Genomic DNA, 22,219 nt, shown 5'->3' with positions numbered 1-22,219 from the left:
GGATGCTGTCTTTGTAGATGTTATAATGGACTACAAGTTTTGTCTTCCGCCACATGCGCTCTGCTTTTCTGCATTGTCTTTTCATATTTTGCACTGCTGTTGAGTTTCTCCAAGGTGTTTTTTGTCTGCCACTCTTCTTCCTGACTTTCACAGGAGCAATATCATCAATTACACTCTTAACTTTTGAGTTAAAAGAATCAAGGAGAAAATCAACAGAGTCAGCAGATATGCTTGGTGTTAAAGATATAGCCTTCATAAATAGTACACTAGTGTTCTCATTTAAGCATCTCTTCTTGACAGACACATATCTAGCTTCAATGGCAGGAGAGATCAATATATCAAAGAAAATACAAAAATGATCAGACAGTGCTACATCCTTAATAACAATTGATGAAATGTTTAGACCCTTACTGATAAGTAAATCTAGAGTGTGTCCACGATTATGTGTGGCTCCATGTACATGCTGAGTCAGATCAAAAGTTTTTAAAACAAGCAAAGCAAACAAAGCAAAATTCAGAATTTCAGAATTGGCCTCCATTCAATTCATGAATTGGAATTTGAATTGACTCCGCCCCACAGGAAGTTGAATTTGAATGACAGGAAGTGGAATTAAATTCATGGCAATTCAAAGAAATTCTACACAGTCACACATAGGGTGACCACCATCAAACAAACCAAATGTGGGACGATGTGGGACATGTTACCAACACTAAAACATAACCTGAAACTGTTATATAATGTTCATTTAACTTAATATAAACATTTGTATTCTGGATTTCAGCTGATAAAAATACTTTGTTATTTAGTCCCTTCCAGACAACACAATTACATCACAATGTAACATAACATGTCTTTATTTTATTTGCCATTTAAATTCAACATAACTGAGCAAGGCAGCAGGCATCATGCAGATCACTATTGAAACAGTTCTGACAAAGTCCAACAAAATAAATAATGAACAAATAAAATATAAAACAACATGAAATTAGTTTATTGACAGCCTTATATATTACGAATATATTACACCAAACACTTTCATATTTTTAGAAAGGATGTGAATTAAAACAACAGCAGGCAATAAATTGATAAATTCTGTTAAATTAAAATTTTAATTTACCGAATTATCCATTTATTTTCTGACAGGGAACACATGGAACGAATCACCGCTCAACAATTTGATTGACAACCTACTAGTGACTGTGTTTACTCCTTTCTTTTCAACCATTGGATATGATTTTAAAAACGGCTGTTGTATTTGTACTTCTGACGAAGCGCTGTTAAATATAGGTGAAAAACTACGGCGCAAAAAGAATAAATAAAATGCTTTCTTAAAAAGGCAAAAGAACACATGCACATTTTCTTAATATGATAATTAAAAACAAACAGACTGATAAAAATTCGGGACATTTTCTCAATATGCGACGTGGGGGACAATGAAAATGCTGTGTGGTAGACCTACAACACAAAGCGTAACGGGTGGTCACCCTAGTCACACAACAGAAAGAGTTGAATCTCAAATACATTCAGCGTTAGGAAGGTTACTTTGGAAATGTAATTGCTTACTGTTATAAGTCACCCATTATAAATGTGGTTTGGATTATTTTATTTGGATTTCTTTATCAATGTAAATCAATTTCCTTTTAATTTGATTAGTAACTAATTAAATCACACATTTTACCTCAGTAATACAACTAAATACAATTACATTAATTTGGTAATTCAATAACATAATTTCATTACAGTTAACTCACTCATCAACCCTGCATACATTTTGTTCTAATATACTGTATATATATATATATATATATATATATATATATATATATATATATATATATATATATATATATATATATCCTAACCCTATATAGCAAATGTCCACCTAAAATTGTTTTTTTTCTTCTAAAGATTTACTAAAGTAATTCTGGGAGTCATGTTCTATCATGTTCTATCATGTTCCACAAAATTACAATTACAATAAATCAAACTTAATTATTTGTTCTGTGACTAGAGCTTTTAACATTCATTGCTGGGCGAAAATATTTCCTGTTAATGTAATCTGTACAAGTAGTTCAAACTAATATAATTTATAGAATATGTAATGCAATCATTTCTGACATATACTGTAAAGCTTCATTGTTAAACACTTCACTTAAAATATCTATATGAATTTCTTAGAATTTGTTTTGAATTGCAATTCTACTTCCTTTAATTCGATTTCGAATTGTAATTCTAGATCCTGTTTTTGACATCAATTCAAATTCAATTCAATTCAAATTCAAGAATTGAATTGGAATTTAGGAGTCATTCTCAATTCAATTCTGAATTGTGCACAAGCCTGGTACACTGAAAAAAATGTTATGTTGATTTTACTTAATTTTATTATGTCAAGGGGTTGCACGAAATAAAATTATCTAAATCCAGATATATTTTTAAAGTTAAGTGTACTTATATTTTGTAAATTGGTTTTACTTATATTTTATAAGTAATTTCAAATTAATTATATTCATACATTTAGCTAAATTATTATGAGTTGAATTTACTAAATTTTTTCAAGAATCAGCCTGTGAATCTCCATAATGGTGACAATTATAAAGCATGCTGCAGCTAAAATAAAATTCAGTGATTCAAGTTAAATGATTGTGAATGAATGGTTGTTAAATAACAACCAACGGCATCAGATTATCTTTTCTATTTGTTCATCTGGCTGTTATGACTAAGTCAGGTACAGCAGTCACTCAAAAATCTAAAGTTGAATAGTTAAGGGTCAAGTCCCAACTAAAACAAACACTAATCTCCATAATGGTGACACAAATCCTTCAGTGATTCTGCTTGTTAACATCAGGTATCTTCAATGTTGGCAATAAAAATAAAGACTTATTACTTCTTCTTTGACGTCTGTCTGTTATTTTTGTTTAAAATGCATAGGGATTTTGTATTGAACATAGCTCTGGATCACAGTGTCAAGGGGGCGGGGTCATTTTATTCAGACGACCAATCAGTCTCTCTGTTTACTCATTTGAAAATGGTTAACTTTTAAGGAATTATTTTGATTAATTATTACTCAATTCTAATGTGTTAAATTTAAATAATAATATTGCTTGTAATCTTTTGCCACAATTTTAAATTAAACATATTTTTTTCTAATTACTTTTAATTTAATAAAATTAACTTGTTTTAAACAAGGGCAGTGAATTTGGAAATTACTAATAAAAAATAAGTAGGATTAAATAACACATTAAAATCAGTGAAATTAACCAGATAAAAACATGTAACATTTACAAGGGGTCAGAATCATTTTTTCAGTGTAACAATGTAGCCTAATTATTGATATCAACAAAGCAAGTTGATATCTGAAATTGCCCTTGCAACTAGTGAAAATAGAATTACTGATATCTTAAATAATATTTTAACTAGTAAATATAGTATTACAGATATCTAGAAATGTCATTTTTACAGGTAAGAATAGCTATGGTAATGGTTCATGAATATTAAAAGCTATCGCCATGATGGAAAAACATCACGTTTCATTTGATTGGCCACTTTTAGGCTACTGTCTATGCCACCACCAGGTCAGAAAATTTGTGTTCTCATTTTTTTGTCTTCAAAACCATTCATTTATCACATATGTTGCCCTTCTCATGACCATAAACAAACCTCAAGGCGTTTTTTCATAGTATATTTTGTTGTTTTCTTCACACTTTGTTCTAATGCATCAAATGAAACCACAGTAGGCCTACAACCAAAGCGAAAAATAAAACATTTTTGTGAACATTACCATTTGTAAAGTTGTGTACTACTAAATCATGAATTATATATTTTTTTCACGCATTTTCCTTTTTGATTAATAGGTCTATGTGTTGTGTTCTTCTGTGCATACTGGCCAGTAGGTGGCGGTAGAGGTTCGTGATATGTAGAGAGAAGCGTTGCGGTTGCACCAGCTGCTATCTGCACTGTAGGCTACTATTTTGCTACTTCTATTGTTTCCTTATTTAAGAATGCCCTTAATTCCTTCTTACTAAGGACCAGAGGTGGGGACAAATACATTAAAAACTATTTTGTTACAAAATACAAATACTGGCTCATGAAATGTAACAAAATAAAATACAAAATACTGATGTGAAAAATGTATTTAAATAAAATACAAGTAATTATGGCAAGCCGTTTTAACTTTTATTCATTTCCAGGATATGAATTCTTGATATCAACAATTCAATTTTAACTAGTTAAAATTATAGTTATTGATATCAGGAACTAGATTTATACTAGTAACAATGGCAATTTTTGATATCAGAAATTACATTTCCACTAGTAACAATGCTAATTCTTGATATCAACAATCACATTTTTACTAATTAAAATGCTCATTCTAGATATCAAGAATTGTATTTCAACTAGTAAAAACTATAATTCTTGATATCTGTAATTGTATTTTCACTAGTGAAATGTCACCATAGGCTGCCATTCAAAATCAATTGTTGATATCAATAATTGATTTCTTACTAGTTGCAATTCAAATTTTACATATCAGAAATACAATTCTTACTAGTAAAAATTTTTGATATCAAGAATTCAATTGTCACTAGTTGAAATGTCTATTCTTGATATCAACAATTGAATTGCTACTAGTAACAATGTTCATTTTTTATATCAATAATTCCATTTTCACTAGTGACAATGTTAATTTCTGATATCATGAATGTGATTGTTACTAGTAAGAAAGCCATTTTAGATATCTGAAATAATATTGATATCAGAAATACATTTTCAGATATCAAAAATGAAAGTTTTTACTAGTAGCAATTAAATTGTTGATATCAAGAATAGACATTTCAACTAGTGACAATTGAATTATTGATATCAGGAATTCACATTCTTACTAGTAACAATGTAATTATTGATATGAAAAATTATATTTCTACTAGTAAGAAATCAATTGTTGATATCAACAATTAATTTTGAATGGCAGCCTATGGTGACATTTCACTAGTGAAAATACAATTACAGATATCAAGAATTCAATTGTTGATATCAAGAATTAAATTGTTGATATCAAGAATTAAATTGTTGATATCAAAAATTGAATTGTTGATATCAAGAATTCATATCCTGGAAATGAATAAAAGTTAAAACGGCTTGCCATAACAGGGCCTGACATAGCTCCCTCTGACGTAAATGGCATGTATAGCTAAGTTCACATCAATGGTGTGGTAGGCTGCCCTTAATAGCAAAACGTGTTTGATGTAGGCTACGTAGCCATATTATCCCCGTTACTCTACTCGTGCCTTAAAGGACAAGTTCGGTATTTTACACTTAAAGGGATAGTTCACCCAAAAATGAAAATTCTGTCAGTATTTACTCACCCTCATGTTATATTGTGAACGCTTGCTTAGCATGGAAATTTCAGTGGAGTTACGACAGACGTTAGTTTCATAATAGGTAGGGACTATAATTTCCTTTTATGAATGTCAACACAGTGCATTGATCTCATAAGGCACAATTATTTTCTCTATAATGCCGTTCAGTGTGCAATATTTGTGTGTAGACTGTATATTTTTCACAAAACACTTTACCTTAATGCCGTTTTTAAGAGTTCAAAACTCATTCACTTCTTGGAGGGAACCCGGTCTACAGGGTGTCACGTGATTTTCGTGCATCTAACCTGGACATTGCCATTGCCAACATCAGACCGAAAATATGGCAAAATCATTTACTATGGTGATTTTTCTTAAGTATTTAAGTATTTGAAATACTCTTAATACACTCCCTCAAAATATTTTGTTACAAACTACATTTTATTTTTTCCACACCTGCAAAATACAAATGACAAAATACACTAAAGTAATTAAATACGTATTTAAAATACATTTAATTGAAATACTGCCCATGTCTGCTAAGGACATACCACTATTCATTTAGGCTAAGTAGTCTATACATATCATTCTTTCATCGTTATATCATATTACTTTTATGCAATGAATAGGACTGTAGAAATGTACTTAACCAAGGTTTAAAAATGCTTTAAAATTATAAATTCATTTTAAATATCATGTTAATGATAGACAACCATTAGCCTATAGAATAGCCATAGACTATAGAAAGGTTTTCCAACTAATCTAACTTCTAGAAAAAATTTTTTTTTTTCGCTTTCTCAGGCTCATGGTGTTTTAGTTGCCAAATTTCAGTGCAGTAATTTATTTATATTGAATATAACACAACTCTGTAATGTAAGGGTATTGATTTAGCCTTATTGTTTATTTATCCAAGCATAACGCGCCGGCGTCTGTTATAGGCTACAGATTTAAAAGCTACACTTTTCAAAGACCTGGTAAAGACAGAACATAATGTGTTGCCTAATGCGTACAAAGTTTAAAGCAGTTTTACTGGACAATGTTTCGAGGCCGCTGCTGACCAAATGTGTCCCCTAAGCATGTGGTGAGCGAGTCTTTAAGTTCGTCCGCTGTCTCTGTTCTTAATAGACAACTCTTGACCAATTTCTAAAACATGCCTATAGGCCTATGGCACGTAGATGTCGTTGACCACAAAAGCCATAGTGGTACGTCCTTTCAATGGCAGAACATTGCCTTCTAATTTGCCTCAAAACCTTTTTTTTATATCAACAATTGCATTCCTGATATCAACAATCAGCATTTCTGATATCAAGAATTTAATTGTTTATATCAATAATTCAATTGTTGATATCAACAATTCATATCCTACATGTGTTTCAATGTTAAAAGGGAGACAGAACAGATATCAAAAATTGATTTCTAGTTCAAATTCCGAATACACATATCAGCTTTGTATTTCTTACTAGTGGAAATATTATATTTAATATCAATAATTACATTGTTACTAGTAAAAATGTGAATTCCTGATATCAAGAATTACGTGGTTACTAGTAAAAATTTATATTCTAGATATCAACAATTGAATTGCTACTAGTAAAAATGTTAATTTTTGATATCTGAAAATGGAATTCTTGATATCAAAAATTAAGATTTTTACTTGTAATAATTGTATTTCTGATATGTGAAATTGGAATTTCAACTAGTAAGAAATCAATTCTTAATATCAACAATTGATTTTGAATGGCAGCCAATGGTGACATTTCACTAGTGAAAATACAATTACAATAGTTTTTACTAGTTGTAATTCAATTGTTGGTATCAAGAATTAACATTTTAACTAGTGAAAATGTAATTATGGGTATCAAGAATTAGCATTGTTATAAGTGGAAATGTAATTTCTTATATCAAAAATTGCCATTAGTAGAAATCTAGTTCCTGATATCAATAACTATTATTTTAACTAGTGAAAATTGAATTGTTGATTATCAAGAATTCATATCCTGGAAATGAATAAAAGTTAAAACGGCCTGCCATACTATACACACACTACATGACTTATTACAGTTATTGAGAAAAAATAAAAAAATGTCAAGAAGTAGGCTAATAAACAAGAATGACAAATCATTTTTTAAAAACTTTATTTGCAATTTAATCTGTCCTTCCCTAGACAATGTTCTCATGAAGGTTGACTGTACATACTGTACTGTTTTAACCATCACAAATATAAGGATTTCATAGATGAATCCACATGACGCTGTTTACACTCCAAGAAGTTCTCTAAAATTCCATTTACAGAGCAGAGCCGATGTTCCTGCATTAAACTGTCTTATCTCTAGTAGAGTGTGTCTGTGTGTGTGTTCAAGTGTTGTAATTCCCACACTTATTGCCGTCATATAAAGTCATGTGAGTACTGTAGGGCTCATTCTCTGTCAACATGTCTATAGGAGTGCTTCTGTTCGGCTTGCTTGTGCTGATCCCTTCAGGTACAGTCAACATATAAAGCCTACACTAAATATAAGTGTTAATCAATTGATATTCATTATTTGAAGTCTTTGTTGATTATACTACAGTCTGTAACAACCTAAGGCTTTGGGTGTGTAAAATAGGAGTTAACGTCACAACAGTGTTGCTCTGCATTCCGTAAAAATTCAAATTAAGATTACCATCGTATAGAGATAAGAAAACAACAACCCAGGAACAGGTTTAACCTCTTCTGTCAGAGAAACAATATGTTTAAAAAAAATGCAATTGTTTCAGGGGCGCAAGGATCAAGTGGCTCAACCCGAAAGGTAGGGAGGATTTTTTTTGTACCTTGTAAATGTGTAACTAGTGTTTTTTTAAGTCCATTTTTCTTTTAGTGGTTAAAGCGATTGTAATGCAGTGGTTTAATTAGTCTGCCACATGTGGATGTGTGTGTTTTGTAGCCAGTGTGTGCTGAGATGGCTGAGATCCTGGCGTGTCCTATGAACCTCGCACCTGTGTGCGGCAGTGACGGAAACACCTACGGCAACGAGTGCTTGCTGTGTGTGGAAAGACTGTAGGTCACGTACACAGACATACACACAAACAATTAAAGTAGATTATACGCTATATATTTTGATAAAATGATTGCATTTTTGTGTCCTTTTTTAGGAGAACCAAATCAGAAATTGTAATCACACGCGATGGAGAGTGTTAAACTCCCGCAGAGCACACAGGATCATGAAGATTCGTGGTCAAAATAAAGCATTTGAAATATGAATTTCTTTATTTCTTCATTTCTTCTTCAACCGTGTATGTCACAAAAGTCTCTGGCCTTAGACGTTATGCTCTAGTACCACCAGAGTTCTTAAAGTATCATTGATAGTCTATTATATTCTATAATGTTTTGAACTAGATTTTATGTGTTACATTTTTTGTTTTTACATTAATTTTATCTTCAGCATTTTCAGTTCCCTTTCATTGTTGCAAAGAGGAAAACAGCCTGAAATTGTTCATGATTTGTTTATTTTTTGAGCTACTGCTATTTTTCCCACATTATCTAAGGCGTAGACAACACTCAACCTCCACCAATCAGAATTGTGTTCTATTTGAAAAAAAAACACTTTACAAGGGTGTCCGTTATGATATATGATATCGTAAAACAATAGAACAAAGCAATACCAATGTATTAAATACATTTTGTTCATTAATATTACTCAATGCTTGAGTACTTAGCATAGTAACATGGACACTAATGTAAAGTTAGACTTGAAAGATCAAACTACCAATGCATATTTACTACCAAAATATGCCTTAAGTAAACGAAAAGCTCTGTATGTCATGAGGTTAGAAGGGTGAAGAAGGGAATGAACCCAATCGCAGACAGTAGTCACAGCACACGGTTTATTATGAACAAAAAGGGAAAACAAAGCGCACGAGGGGGCAAAACAAGACAGGAATAAGGTGACTAACTAGACAAAGATACTGACAAAATACTAGAAGACAAACAAATGATACAAAAAAAAAGCTCAACAGGACGATTATTCTTGACAGGTTACTCACAAACTTGACACGGATTGACTATGAACTGACACTGGACAGCAAACACGAGGGGATTACAGTAAATAGAGACAAACTAATGAGGGAGACAGGTGATAATGGGGAAGCAATAATGACTAAACAAGGATAACAAGGAGGGTGGGGCTAGATGACTAGACAACACAAGCACATGGCCCAACAAGGCCATGTGTTTGCACATAAAACATGGGTCTGTCATGATCCTGCCTCAAGACTTAAAGAAAGACAAGAACTAGATGGCAGAATCATGACACTGTAAGGGGTTTGTAGGGAGTATGCAGGGTTGTATTATAGGCAAACACTTCATCTGCCGCTTTACATTGACGGTTTATGGAAGACTAAAGTTGAGGTTCACTTAAGTTTGGGACAGACGATTTACAAGCATACGAGGCACACAGGTGAGTCTAAGTTCCCCCATCAGGTATGTTAAAAAATTCAAATGATCTTTCGCTCAGAAGATTTTTTTTTTTTCAAACAATGTTTTCAACAATGTTTTCTTTTAGAAAATGTGTTTTTTTTCACTAGGTTTGAACCGATTCAGAGACAGCTGCACAGTCTAAAAATCCCTGAAGATTTGCAGCGAGATACAGGTTTCTTCTGAGCTCTCTTCATGGTTTGCCGATGTCCACAGTGATTTTAGTGTAGAGTTGGTCTTTCTCTATATTTATCACTTTATATTTGAGTGATTTGATGCCATCCTTGTTCATTGTCTGTTTTGTGTGAGCAATTCTCTTAAATCTATAATACAGAGATACAGCTTTAGAAATCTGTCTTGTATTCATGCATGTCTACACTCTTAAAAATAAATGTTGCCTACAGCAATGTCATAGAAGAACTATTTTGGGTTCCCCAAAGAACCTTTCAGTGAACAGTTCTTAAAAGCACAAATGTTTTATTAGTATGAGGAACATTTTAATAATCAAAAGAAATTATTTTCCCACAAAAAAATAACCTTTTTGTGCATTGGAAAAGTTCCATGAATGTTAAAGGTTCTTCATGGAACCATCAGTGCCTACCAATACCTTATTTTTAAGAGTTTACCTAATGTGTGTTTGAAAGAGATTACCTCTGTGGGTTTGCCTCATTCTTCTTGTCTCTCGAGTGACGAATCATTCTGCATTTACCGATGTCTCCACTCGGTCTTGATATTTTCATTCCTTTAAACGTCATCCTTCAAAGAGAATAGACCTTATTAAAACTCTAGAGGGCACCGACTCCTTTACATGCAATCTGCAAGCAATCACATCATCATCATATGGCACAATGTGAGTGGCCTCTGCTGATCCTGTAGCCAATTGGATTGCTTGCTCAACATTTAAACTGTCTATGACAGTGTGACTCCTGATACTGCATATGACAGTCTGATAAAGATTATTCAAGATTCCATCAAGGACACAATTCCTGAGAAGACTGTCAGATGCAGTACTACTCTCCAGAACCCTTGGATCACAAAGGGGATTTTGAAGTCAATTAAATATAAAGCTAAGCTTTATAAATCTTACATAAAAAGCCCTTCTATCTTAAAAAAAGAGAAATATATTTCATATAAAAATAAACTAACACAGATCATAAGAAAAAGAAAACGAATTCACTATACCGAACTGTTAAAAGGTTCGCAGGGGGACTGCAGGAGGACATGGAATGTTCTAAATGAAGTTCTTAATAGGAGGCATAAACCGACTGTTCTACCTGACATTGGTGATGCCAAAGCTGATCTAACACAGACTTTTAATGATCATTTTGCTTCAATAGGTGCAAATTTGTCTAAAAAGATAAGCCAACCCCAGGATGTCACCTTTAAGCACTTTCTCTCTGGTAGCTACACTCACTCATTTTTTATGATGCCAACAGACGGTACTGAACTCCTCAAGATCATTTTGGACTTGAGGAGCTCATGCTCAGCTGGTGTGGATGGAATATGCAGTAGGATCATGAAGGCAATAGCGAACATTATTGTAGAACCATTGGCTCATTGTATTAATCTTTCTTTATTTACTGGTACTGTACCAAAAATGACAAAAATTGCTAAGATAATCCCAATTTTTAAATCTGGTGACAGAAATGATATGAGCAATTACCGGCCCATATCAATTCTACCCACTTTCTCTAAAGTAATGGAGAAAGTGGTACACAATAGACTTAGTGGTTATCTTGACAAATTGGATATTCTTGTCCCTTCACAATATGGTTTTAGAAAAAAGAGCACAACCTGTATGTCAATACTCGACTTAATAGAACAAATTAATGACTGTATTGAAGAGGGAAAATGCGGTGTTGGTGTCTTCTTGGACCTATCAAAAGCATTTGACACCATTGACTTTGATATCTTATTATACAAATTACATCATTATGGTATCAGAGGTCTAGCACTTGAATGGTTCAGAAGTTATCTAAATGAGAGGGAACAGTATGTCCATGTCGATGATCAAAACTCTACTTGTATACCTATAATCTATGGGGTCCCCCAAGGTTCAATCTTGGGTCCACTTCTATTCATTATATACATAAATGATTTTATAAATTCCTCTAATATATTTCATAAAATAATTTTTGCTGACGACACAAATCTATTTGCATCACAATGAAATATACTACAAGATATAGTAAACTCAGAGTTAACTAAAGTTGACTCCTGGTTTAAATGTAACAAACTGTCATTAAATATTAGCAAAACAAATTTCATTTTATTTAATGCGAACAAAAAATCAGCTTTTTTTAAAAACACTGCACAATGCCTGGTTAAAATCAATGGGCAGGTAATAAAAAGAGTATACTCAACAAATTTTTTGGGGGTCCTCATTGATGAATCTCTTAGCTTTAAATGTCATATTGACCATCTAGTAAATAAATTATCAAAGTATGTTGGCTTGTTTTATAAGATCAGGCACTTTCTTCCTCTGTCTACCCTTATGATGATGTATAAAACTCTCTTTGAACCACATCTTATCTATTGTAATGTGATATGGTGCAACACCTTTACAAGTCATCTTAAAAACTCGAAACCTTGCAAAAGAAAGCCATACGGGCTCTGTCCTGGTCGGAGATAAATTCCCCGACCCGCCCCATTTTTTTATCACTTTAAGATATTAAGACTGGCTGAGCTAAATAAATATCATAATGCCTGTCTAATGTTTCAAATCGTAAATAGCCTGAACCCTAGGTTGAGTAGTCTTGTTCCTATCTACAGCCCCCGGCATACATACCAAACGAGAATCAAACCACTTATATTCGGAAAATACCGCCGACATGTGCGCACCAGTATGAGTGTTGTTTGTAAGGGGCCGCAGATCTGGAACGGGATTGATGATGGTCTTAAGGTGTTGCCCACTATCTCCAACTTCAAAAGACAATTAAAACATAAGTTCTTATTAACCTATATCTAATTCTAAAACTGACTTTCATGGATTACTGGGATGTGTGTATGATTGTATGAGTGAGTATGTTGTTAATACGTATGTTGTGGTATTCCCTGTGTGCACTTATTGTGTTCTCACTGTACCTTGTCTATAATTACTTGTACAAGAACCATGGGCCCCTATTTATAAGCTTTTTAGCTTCTTTGGGAGACCCATTTCATGATACTTAACCTACTTTGTATCTTCAAACTGTACTATTGTAATGTGTTGAAGAGGTATTGTATTGTGAATAAACAAACAAACATTAAATAGTCGGGTTCAGTGTTTGCTATTGGCTAGTCCTGCAAGCACATTATTAGAGTTCCTCTGAAACCATCCACCTGCCTTGATCTGCTACGTATCTGTATCTATTAGCAATAGCAAGTCAATACTTGCTTTAAAACAGTGTTCAGCCCCCCGACTGAGCCTGGTTTCCCGCAAGAACAGATGAAACTAACTTTGTTTGCATCATTGAAACATTTTCCTGTTATCACTGTAAAGCTGCTTTGAAACAATCTGTATTGTATAAAGCGTCTTATAAATAAAGGTGACTTGACTTTGCAGCAGCTTAGCAGATCTAGTCCACCAAGTCCAAATACATTAACATTGCCATATTCAATAACAGGCTAAAACTATTTTGAGGGTTGTCATGATTGAAATGAAAGCAAATCATTGGTTATAAAAAAACAAGCGTCTTGCATGTTTGTCTAAATGATCTCGTATATGATAGGACAGAATTTGTAATTAATAATAACAGTTAGATATTTTCCTCACCTGTTAAAGATGTCATCGTCTTCTCCTCCCCAGCCCCAGTAGTTATTAGGAAAGCCATTAATTTTTTGAAACTGCTGATTACTCATTGCTGATACACCCCCAAAATACTGTTTATATGGCAACCTGTATTCAAACAAAAACAATTGTTGAGTGAAAAATTGGTCATACTGACAATGAATATATACCAGTAACAACATTCTGATACCATATGAAGTTTGTGTAAATGATAACTTCCAATATATGAGTTTGAATGATATAATTAAGGCCCGTTCACACCAAGGACGATAACGTCAAACGTTAAGGATAACGTTAAAAGTTACAATAAGTTTTAAAAATCGTTAAAAATGTCAACAAGAAGTGATGTCACCCAACATCGCTTAGAGCACCTTTAATGCATTCTTGCTGAATAAGACTATTATTTATTTTAAAAGAAAATGAAATGGTAGTGTATATGGCATGCTTACTGCCTTTTAAAATATAAATTGTACAGTCAGAAATCACAATTAAAACTTACTTATGATGACCAATAGAAATGTGTTTCCTAGGGCTGACTTCTAATAGTCGAGGATTCGACGATTCGAATCGGAGACGTCTGATTCGACTATGAACCTCATAGTCGAATAGTAGTAAGGAAGTGTTATGTAACCAATAGGGGGGTGACGGTTATAGTTAGTGGTGCTTCGGAGGCTGAGTGCTGGAGATGAATCGGGAGAGGTCTGTGCACCTTTACCGATCAGAGCGCGCGCTGACACGGAGTAAAGCCTTGTTTATACTCGACGCGTCCGCTGGAGCGCGAAGGTGCGCACGGCAAAAAATGACGCGTTGGGTGCGCAAGACCAGCAAGACCCCATTTCGCTTGGCTGTGTGCACGGCTTTTTTGTAACAGCGCCCGCGGCGCCGCGTCCGAGGATAAACGACTTCAAGCCGAATCCGCCCGAGCATGTAGGCTACGTCTCACCGCACCGGCACGCAGTTTGCGCGAACTTTTCAAGTTCATTGCAAAGTTTTTTTGTTAAGGTTTTGTTTACTGTGTGTGATTTATTTAAAACAAAGCACATTTTGCCACATTGTTGTTTTTGAAGCCAATTGGTTCCTATTTTATGTGAACTTTTCTGATGTTAGATATTTGTGATATGTTTTGTTCATCTGGCTTAAAAATGAATAGCCTAAAAGGTATTTATTACACAACATGTTTGTCTTTTAGTTTTTTTTAGCTCTTTTGTTTGAAATGGAAAAAATCTAGCTGCTATCTAAAAAAAAAAAGGTTTGACTATCAGTCGACTACGGCAAAATCTAACGAATCAGATTCGACTATGAAAATCCTTAGTGGAACACAGCCCTAGTGTTTCCATTATAACTCTTTAATTGGCATGCCCCCAACTTGAAACATAAAGGTTCAACAACAACAAAAGTTTGATTGTAAATAACATTATGATTATGTAATTTATAAAGAGAGGTAAAGCAACATTCCTTAGTGGTTGAAACTATTTGTCATGAAAAACTGTGGGCACACAAAGACCTAACTAACAACACCTGATACTTCAGGTTCTTCTACAAACCAGATTTTTTTATTTTCATTTAGATCTGCTAGGCTTGCCACACTGCATTTGACACCTTTTATTCAACATTTGTATACCACTCAAAATCTATATAAACAGGAGATTTTCAGCAAAGAAGCTGAAGAAAATATATTTTGAGGCTGTATATTGTGTAGCCAACTGCTGATCTGTATAGGCTACTACAAAGACAAATGGGGATAACATTCCAAGCAGGAACTTACATTTAAAATTATTTGATGGAATATTTTCAGTGTACAGTACAATAATCTGAGTGTGGCGAGCAGGACGAGGCCGAGGGCCGTGAGAGAGCGGCACGAGGCCGGTGGCGTGATTACTGATGAGCACACCTTCGATCTCCACTCTCGTCGCTCCTCCTTTTACGTATCCGCTCCTCCGTGAGAGATACGAGACGGTGCGTCGCACAGGTGGCGCTAATCAGTAATCACGACATTGGCCTCGTCCTGCTCGCCACACTGAGTAATCTCACATGATTCTGCAATTAAAAGGCAGAAATCTCTTAAATATGTACTTGAATATGAATAGGCCTATAAACTACAATTTCTCATCAAATTCTTGAAAGACTTGCATGACTGAAAATAGCACCCAGGGAGTGTTACAAAAATGACTGTCATATGAACTGACTTGCCTTCAAAATGAACTCTGGAGCAAACAGTATCATTCAAAAGATTGATGAAAGAATTTATGAAAGAAGTCTCTTATGCTCACCACCGCTGCATTTATTGGGAATTACTGTATATTGGGCAATATTGGGAATTATCATTACAATTTAAAAGAAATGTTTTCTATTTGAATATATTTTTAAATGCATTTATCCCTGTGATGGCAAACCTGAATTTTCAGCATCATTACTCTAGTATTCAGTGTAACATGAACCTTCAGAAATCACTTGGCGCCCAGGAAACATTTAACATCCGAGCAGGTTATATTGCCATGCTCTGTATATTGAGTTCACAAAGCTGTATTGTGATCAAATACTTGATTCAAATGATCCAGGAACAACGTTCACCAAAATACTTTTAATATTAGCCATCTTTATTCTAACATAACAGGATAGATTTAATTTATGTAAACATTGAATTTGCGACCTGCGCTTGACTTTAAGGTAATTTGGTTTTAGGTAAATACATTTTTGAGGCACTGTTTTTTTTAAAGGAGAAGTTCGGTATTTTACACTTAAAGCCCTGTTTTAAGATCGTTTCTGATGAAATAGAACGGTTAAGATTGAAATTTGGACAAATGCTGCTGTCCCGAGAATTTTCGGTTTCTGTATTACCACCCCCCCACCTACACAATGGTTTCATAGGGGCACTGGAACAATCATTCATAAAACGCATTAAACTTTAGTTTACAAAGACGTGAAACTCACCGAGTGGTCTGGGGTGTTCACTGATATGCTCACACAAAAATCGCTGCAAAAGATGCTTTCCAAAAGGTTTTATCGTAGTTTTTGTCCAACTCCATGAACTTGTATTGGATGTTCTGTGAGGTACGGTACATCTTTTGGAGCCATCTTTGTGTGAGCAAATCAGTGAACACCCCAGACCACTCGGTGAGTTTCACGTCTTTGTAAACTAAATTTGAATGCGTTTTATGAATGATTGTTCCAGTTTAACAGTTCTATTTCATCAGAAACGATCTTAAAACAGGGCTTTAAGTGTAAAATACTGAACTTGTCCTTTAAGGCACCACTAAAACTTTCAGATGCTTGTGTCACTTAACCAATGTTACATATCCTTTTAAGTGTATAGGTAAAGCTTCATCTTACTTAAATCCAAATTTGTCCATGGACACAGAGAGGTGACGCGGCTGGCTGGAGCACTTGTAGGTGTTGCGGTCGTCCATAGGGATGATGTCTACATCACTGAAGATGAAACAGTCATAATCATACTCCTTTAGGGCCTCTGCGTAACCCACATTGAGCAGTTTCGCCCTGTTAAATGTGTCCTGTCCTTCCTAAACATGCAGCATAAAGCACGTTTACATTAAATGTTATGACTCACACAGGAGGGAAGGCATCTTAATTTTGTGTAGGAATGTAAAGTTCACATGAAAACTGTCCATTGTTTTTATGCAAAAAAGATTGGTTTAACATTGATTAGACCTTAATGACTACAGCTAAAAAGAATGCAACTCTTAGTCTGCATGATAGTTTGCATGCTGATTTTCCTGTGAATAAGGTGAACGGAGCATGAAAAGGGGGCTGAAATGACAAGAAGAAAAAAACGGAGGTAGCTATGTACTGAGCCATGTATTTGGTGAAAAGTTAAAATGAATATTTTAAATTATTTTCAGAATCTCTTTTTTGGAATGTCTCCCCTTTGTTTTCTTTTGTTTTAATGTCAGCAGCACTTAAGAAGACAAGGACAAAACATATATATATATATATTGGATATACACTTGTGTTCAAAAGTTTGGGGTCAGTAAGAAAATAATATTTTTATTCAGCAAGACTGCATCAAATTAATCAATACAGTAAATAAATACATTCATAATATTACAAAGATTTCTATTTCAAATAAATGCTGTTCTTTTGAACTTTCTATTCATCAAAGAATACTGAAAATGTATGAAAAAGTATCACGGTTTCCACAAAAAATATTAAGCAGCACAACTGTCCTGGCACCTCCACAACACTGCGTGTTTTCTTTGTCTCCCTAATCAAACACACCTTATTCAACTCATTAGCTCATAATTATAAGGAGCTGATGAGTTGAATCAGGTGTTTGATTGGGGAGACAAAGAAAATGTGCAGTGTTTGGGGGGGGGATGATTGAATGATTGAAACTATTTGTCATGAGAACTAAACTGTGGGCAAAAAATTGATAATAAGAAGAAATGTATTTTGAGCAACAATCATCATATTAGATCGAATTCTGAAGATCATGTGACACCGAAGACTAGAGTAATGATGCCAGAAATTCAGCTTTGCCATAACAGGAATAAATTACATTTTAAAATGTATTAAAATAGAAAACAGTTCTTTTAAACTGTAACAATATTTCACAATATTACTGCTTTTGTTGTGTTTTTAATCAAATAAATGCAGCCTTGGTGAGCATTCTAGACATTAAAAAGTCTCACTGACCCCAAAATTTTGAACAGTAGTGTTTATTTCAGAGCTCATATTGACCATTTTTAGCAGTAGTCTGAGGAGCCTTTCAGACCCAATCCAGCACCAATGATCCAAAGTTCAGTTTTAAAATACATAAAAGTATCTACACCCAAATAAACGAAAAAAAACAGGTATTATATGTTCTATTTATGTTGGTGTTCAGAGGTTGCGTTTCTCTTTTTCCCTTTCGTTGTTATTGCATAGAAAATTTCAAAGCAGTCAAATGTCAAAACAAACATCTTGTCTATGCAAAGCCATTTCACCGCATTTCCATACTTCAAGGTGGCCTTCTCCTGAAGAAAAGTCTAACCTGCAAAAGTATGTCTATCTATCTATGCATCTATCTATGTATCTGTCTATGTATCTATCTATGTATCTATCTATCTATCTATCTATCTATCTATCTATCTATCTATCTATCTATCTATCTATCTATCTATGCATCTATCTATGTATCTATCTATGTATCTATCTATGTATCTATCTATCTATCTATCTATCTATCTATCTATCTATCTATCTATCTATCTATCTATCTATCTATCTATCTATGTATCTCTATCTATCTATCTATCTATCTATCTATCTATCTATCTATCTATCTATCTATCTATCAATCTATCTATCTATCTATCTATCTATCTATCTATCTATCTATCATCTATCTAACAATAAATAAATCTATTGGAGGTTTGTGTGGTGTGACTAGGTGTGGACTGTGGATCTCAGCTCATTGTATTGATTTGTGTGCAAAGTGAGTGTATCTAAGAACCACATATTTCTTGTCCACCCAGCTGCTGTCATCCCATACAGAAATGTAATATATGTCAATATATGTAAATGACATATATAATGTCAGTGCCATCTATGTCTGCTGCCTATATGAGAATATATGCAAAATTCATATATATAAAACACAGACATATATGAAACATATATTTCAAAATATAGCAAAAATGGCCGTTTTCATGTAAGTGCCATATATTTTCCCGTATATGAACATAAATGTTAAATATATGTAAGACGCATATATGTTTAAATATATATTTAAAATGTACTGTTTTATATCATATATCTGAATACCTTGTAATTAAATGCCTATAGTTGGAGATTTTGTCTGTATTGTGTGAATACCAAATATAGTATTTTTAATACAATAATGCAGTGTTTTCTTTGTCATTTTTGACAAATACTTCCACAAAGTACCATAACCATATGCCACAGCTTTAAAAATGCATCAGTATCACATGCATGTATGTTTACATACATTTATTAAATATGTGGGAAACAAACATGTATGTCACATATTTATACGTAATGTTGTCCATATATGCGAGAAACCAATACTATACTGTAATATATGCAGATATATGGTATCATATGAACTCAAATAAGTCAAATATATGTATAGATGCTATTTAAAATATAAGTACATATATGGCCATATATTACATTTTTGTATGGGATCTGAGTAATATGGAGTAGTAAATAAATAGTTTGTAAGTGATGTACCTGTTGTATGACATAAATCCCATAATCAAGCTGCTGTCTCTGTAAGATGGGGTGAAGGTAGTGGAGCCAGTACTTCAGGTGTTCATCTCTGTTTCTGAATGGGATGATTAATGCCACTTTTTGCAGAGCCACACAATCGCTGGGTTTATTCCTGCCGCCCATCACCAGCTGTGGATTATCTTTACGTACCATATCCAAATCCACTGTCTTAGAAAATTCAACTCGCATTGGACCCACTGAAATGGGAACGTAAAGAGGGAGAGAGAGAGAGAGAGAGAGAGAGAGAGAGAGAGAGAGAGAGAGAGAGAGAGAGAGAGAGAGAGAGCATGAAAGTGGGGGTCCAAGGGTTTGCACATATGAAATAGGAAGATCCCTTTTAAGCAACAACAACTTACTTCCTGTTTCATTCAGGCCACCTTTCTTTCCTAGTCTCTTTTTCTTTTAGTCACTCACAATATTTCTTTCCAGCTTTCTCTTTTACTGATATGACGGTAAAGCTTTGTAATAATAAATATAGTTGCCACCTAACACAGGAAAATACCTTTATAAAATATTATACATTTTTACTTTTGTAATATTTAGTTCATGTCTGTTAGTGCTCTGAATGGTAATTGTTCACCTAAAAAAAATATTTTAACAGGCATTCACATTTAAACTGTACAATCTTTCTCTTCTGGAAAAAGCCACCGAAATATTGATGACTCATCCTGCACTACATATATTTTCATCTAATCAGATTCTTGATAGAGTAAAATAAAAATATCCCAACCACTAAAATCACCTGAAACAAGTAGCAAATTTCGTCTATGATGTAGCTAAGTATGGCCTATAATAAATAACAAAGGAACAAGCCACTCTTTTTATCCAACACAAATTTACAGCTTAACAGTAGTCAACAAATTTTAAACACATACAATTCTAAGTAATCCTATTCAAGTCCCTGTATCCCGATGTGAAGCACCAAAAAAAAAGAAGAAAAAGAAAATGGGCTTACATGAACAAATAGTAGCCTAGTAAATAATTTTAAGTTCACGAAAACTTACCCAAAAGTGGAGACGTCTCAGGACACGATTTTAGAACTGTGGGTTCTTCAACGTCATCTTTAATTACACTTGCTATAGCATAGATCAGTTTATTTACGTCTGTTTCTCCTGTTCCATTGTCATATTGGAGTGCGGCTATTCTGTGAGTTTGTGAAGTAACTAAATGAGAGTCTGATGACATTTCCCGGTAATACGTAAATTTTGTAGGTGACTCTGTTAAATAAAAAAACAGTGCAACGATTAGGTTAACCCCGCACAGACACACGAGCACGACGCATGATTTAGCCGAGAAACCCACATTCATCAGCACAGACTCCTGCATTCTCACTAAATAATGGGAGACCGCGAAGAATAAAACTAAGTAACAAGACGTTCATTGGATGATCAGAATTATAATCTTATAATTTAAACTTTTTATGATATTGATCGCGTCTGACCACTGTTAATCGTTGTGTTTCAGGCATTGGCGAAGAGCTGTCTGGAAAAGCGCAGATCCACTGGAGTGACAGCGGTAGGCGTTACCAGTGAACTAGTAGATGAGCTATGAGCTACACCCAGGGGTGCCGCTAAGGGGGGAAAAGTTAGGACGATTCTAAGGGCCCACACACTTTTGGGGCCCCCAGAGATCGATTTTATTAATGGAATGGGTGGGGTAGGGGGCCCAACCTCATGTTCTTTCATAGGACCCAACATTTCTAGCCGCGCCCCTACACCCACACACATTGATGTGTAATTAAATATAGGCACAGAAACCATAAAAAATAATATAATATACAATTACATCAAATAAATATTTACAATAATACATGTATTTTACGTCACTATTAATTTAAATAAGACTATTCTAGACCTTCAGAACTAGGCCTACAGGTGTAGTTTATTTCATATGTTTCACTAACGTTTGACAAGCTGAAAGTGTCAAAAGTAGCCTACATTCTGACCAAACAAACTTATTTTTTTTGCTAAATGTTTTGTGACAAAGTGTGCTGTTGTTTTTTTATGTAGCCTAATGCAATAACTCTCGTACACTTTTAGGCAAAGGGTTTTTAAAAGTTCAAGTGTCTTTTTATCTTGACCTTTTGAGGTCACTGTATGAAAATATGTTAATCAAACAGACAAATAATCAAACTACCGTAAAAAGGGCTTCTTTCAGAAACTTAAAAAATTAAAAGATATTTTGAAGATACAGATATTCCATACATTAAATAGCATATATAAATGGTATATAATAGTCTATTGCAACTTATTCACATTAAAGGGATAGTTCACCCAACAACAAAAAAATTCTGTCAGTATTTACTCACCCTCATGTTGTTCCAACCCCGTAAGACCTTTGTTCATCTTCGGAACACAAATTAAGATATTTTTGATGAAATCTGAGAGCTGGATCACTCCTCCATACTAGTTTATGGGC

General features: G+C 34.0%; 2 protein-coding genes across 4 annotated transcripts; one reads left to right on the top strand and one right to left on the bottom strand.

Annotated features, from left to right (window-relative positions):
• Window positions 1-7,717: 7,717 nt before the first annotated feature.
• spink4 (serine peptidase inhibitor, Kazal type 4) lies at window positions 7,718-8,592 on the top strand. Its single transcript, XM_077205164.1, has 4 exons — window positions 7,718-7,834; window positions 8,109-8,140; window positions 8,276-8,388; window positions 8,484-8,592. The coding sequence occupies exons 1-4, from the start codon at window positions 7,786-7,788 to the stop codon at window positions 8,527-8,529; spliced, it is 240 nt and encodes a 79-aa protein (XP_077061279.1). The 5' UTR covers window positions 7,718-7,785; the 3' UTR covers window positions 8,530-8,592.
• Window positions 8,593-8,820: 228 nt separating this feature from the next.
• b4galt1 (UDP-Gal:betaGlcNAc beta 1,4- galactosyltransferase, polypeptide 1) lies at window positions 8,821-21,322 on the bottom strand. Of its 3 annotated transcripts, none has more exons than XM_077205163.1 (7): window positions 21,243-21,318; window positions 20,806-21,018; window positions 19,763-19,998; window positions 16,904-17,091; window positions 13,559-13,681; window positions 10,456-10,560; window positions 8,821-10,127 (listed from the first exon to the last, which is right to left on the bottom strand). In XM_077205163.1, exons 2-7 carry the CDS (start codon window positions 20,984-20,986, stop codon window positions 9,998-10,000), a joined length of 963 nt encoding a protein of 320 aa, XP_077061278.1. In that variant the 5' UTR covers window positions 20,987-21,018; window positions 21,243-21,318; the 3' UTR covers window positions 8,821-9,997. The 3 variants fall into 3 exon arrangements, with proteins under 3 accessions (XP_077061278.1, XP_077061277.1, XP_077061276.1); XM_077205162.1 differs by having other exon boundaries at window positions 21,104-21,315; XM_077205161.1 differs by having other exon boundaries at window positions 20,806-21,322.
• Window positions 21,323-22,219: the final 897 nt, after the last annotated feature.

Source organism: Siphateles boraxobius, unplaced genomic scaffold (genome assembly GCF_051911475.1).
Source record: "Siphateles boraxobius isolate OS27281-9 unplaced genomic scaffold, OSU_SipBor_1 53, whole genome shotgun sequence".
NCBI classification, from domain to species: Eukaryota; Metazoa; Chordata; class Actinopteri; order Cypriniformes; family Leuciscidae; genus Siphateles; species Siphateles boraxobius.
Note: the sequence above shows the minus strand (reverse complement) of the source record. Positions and strands in the feature narration are given on the sequence as shown.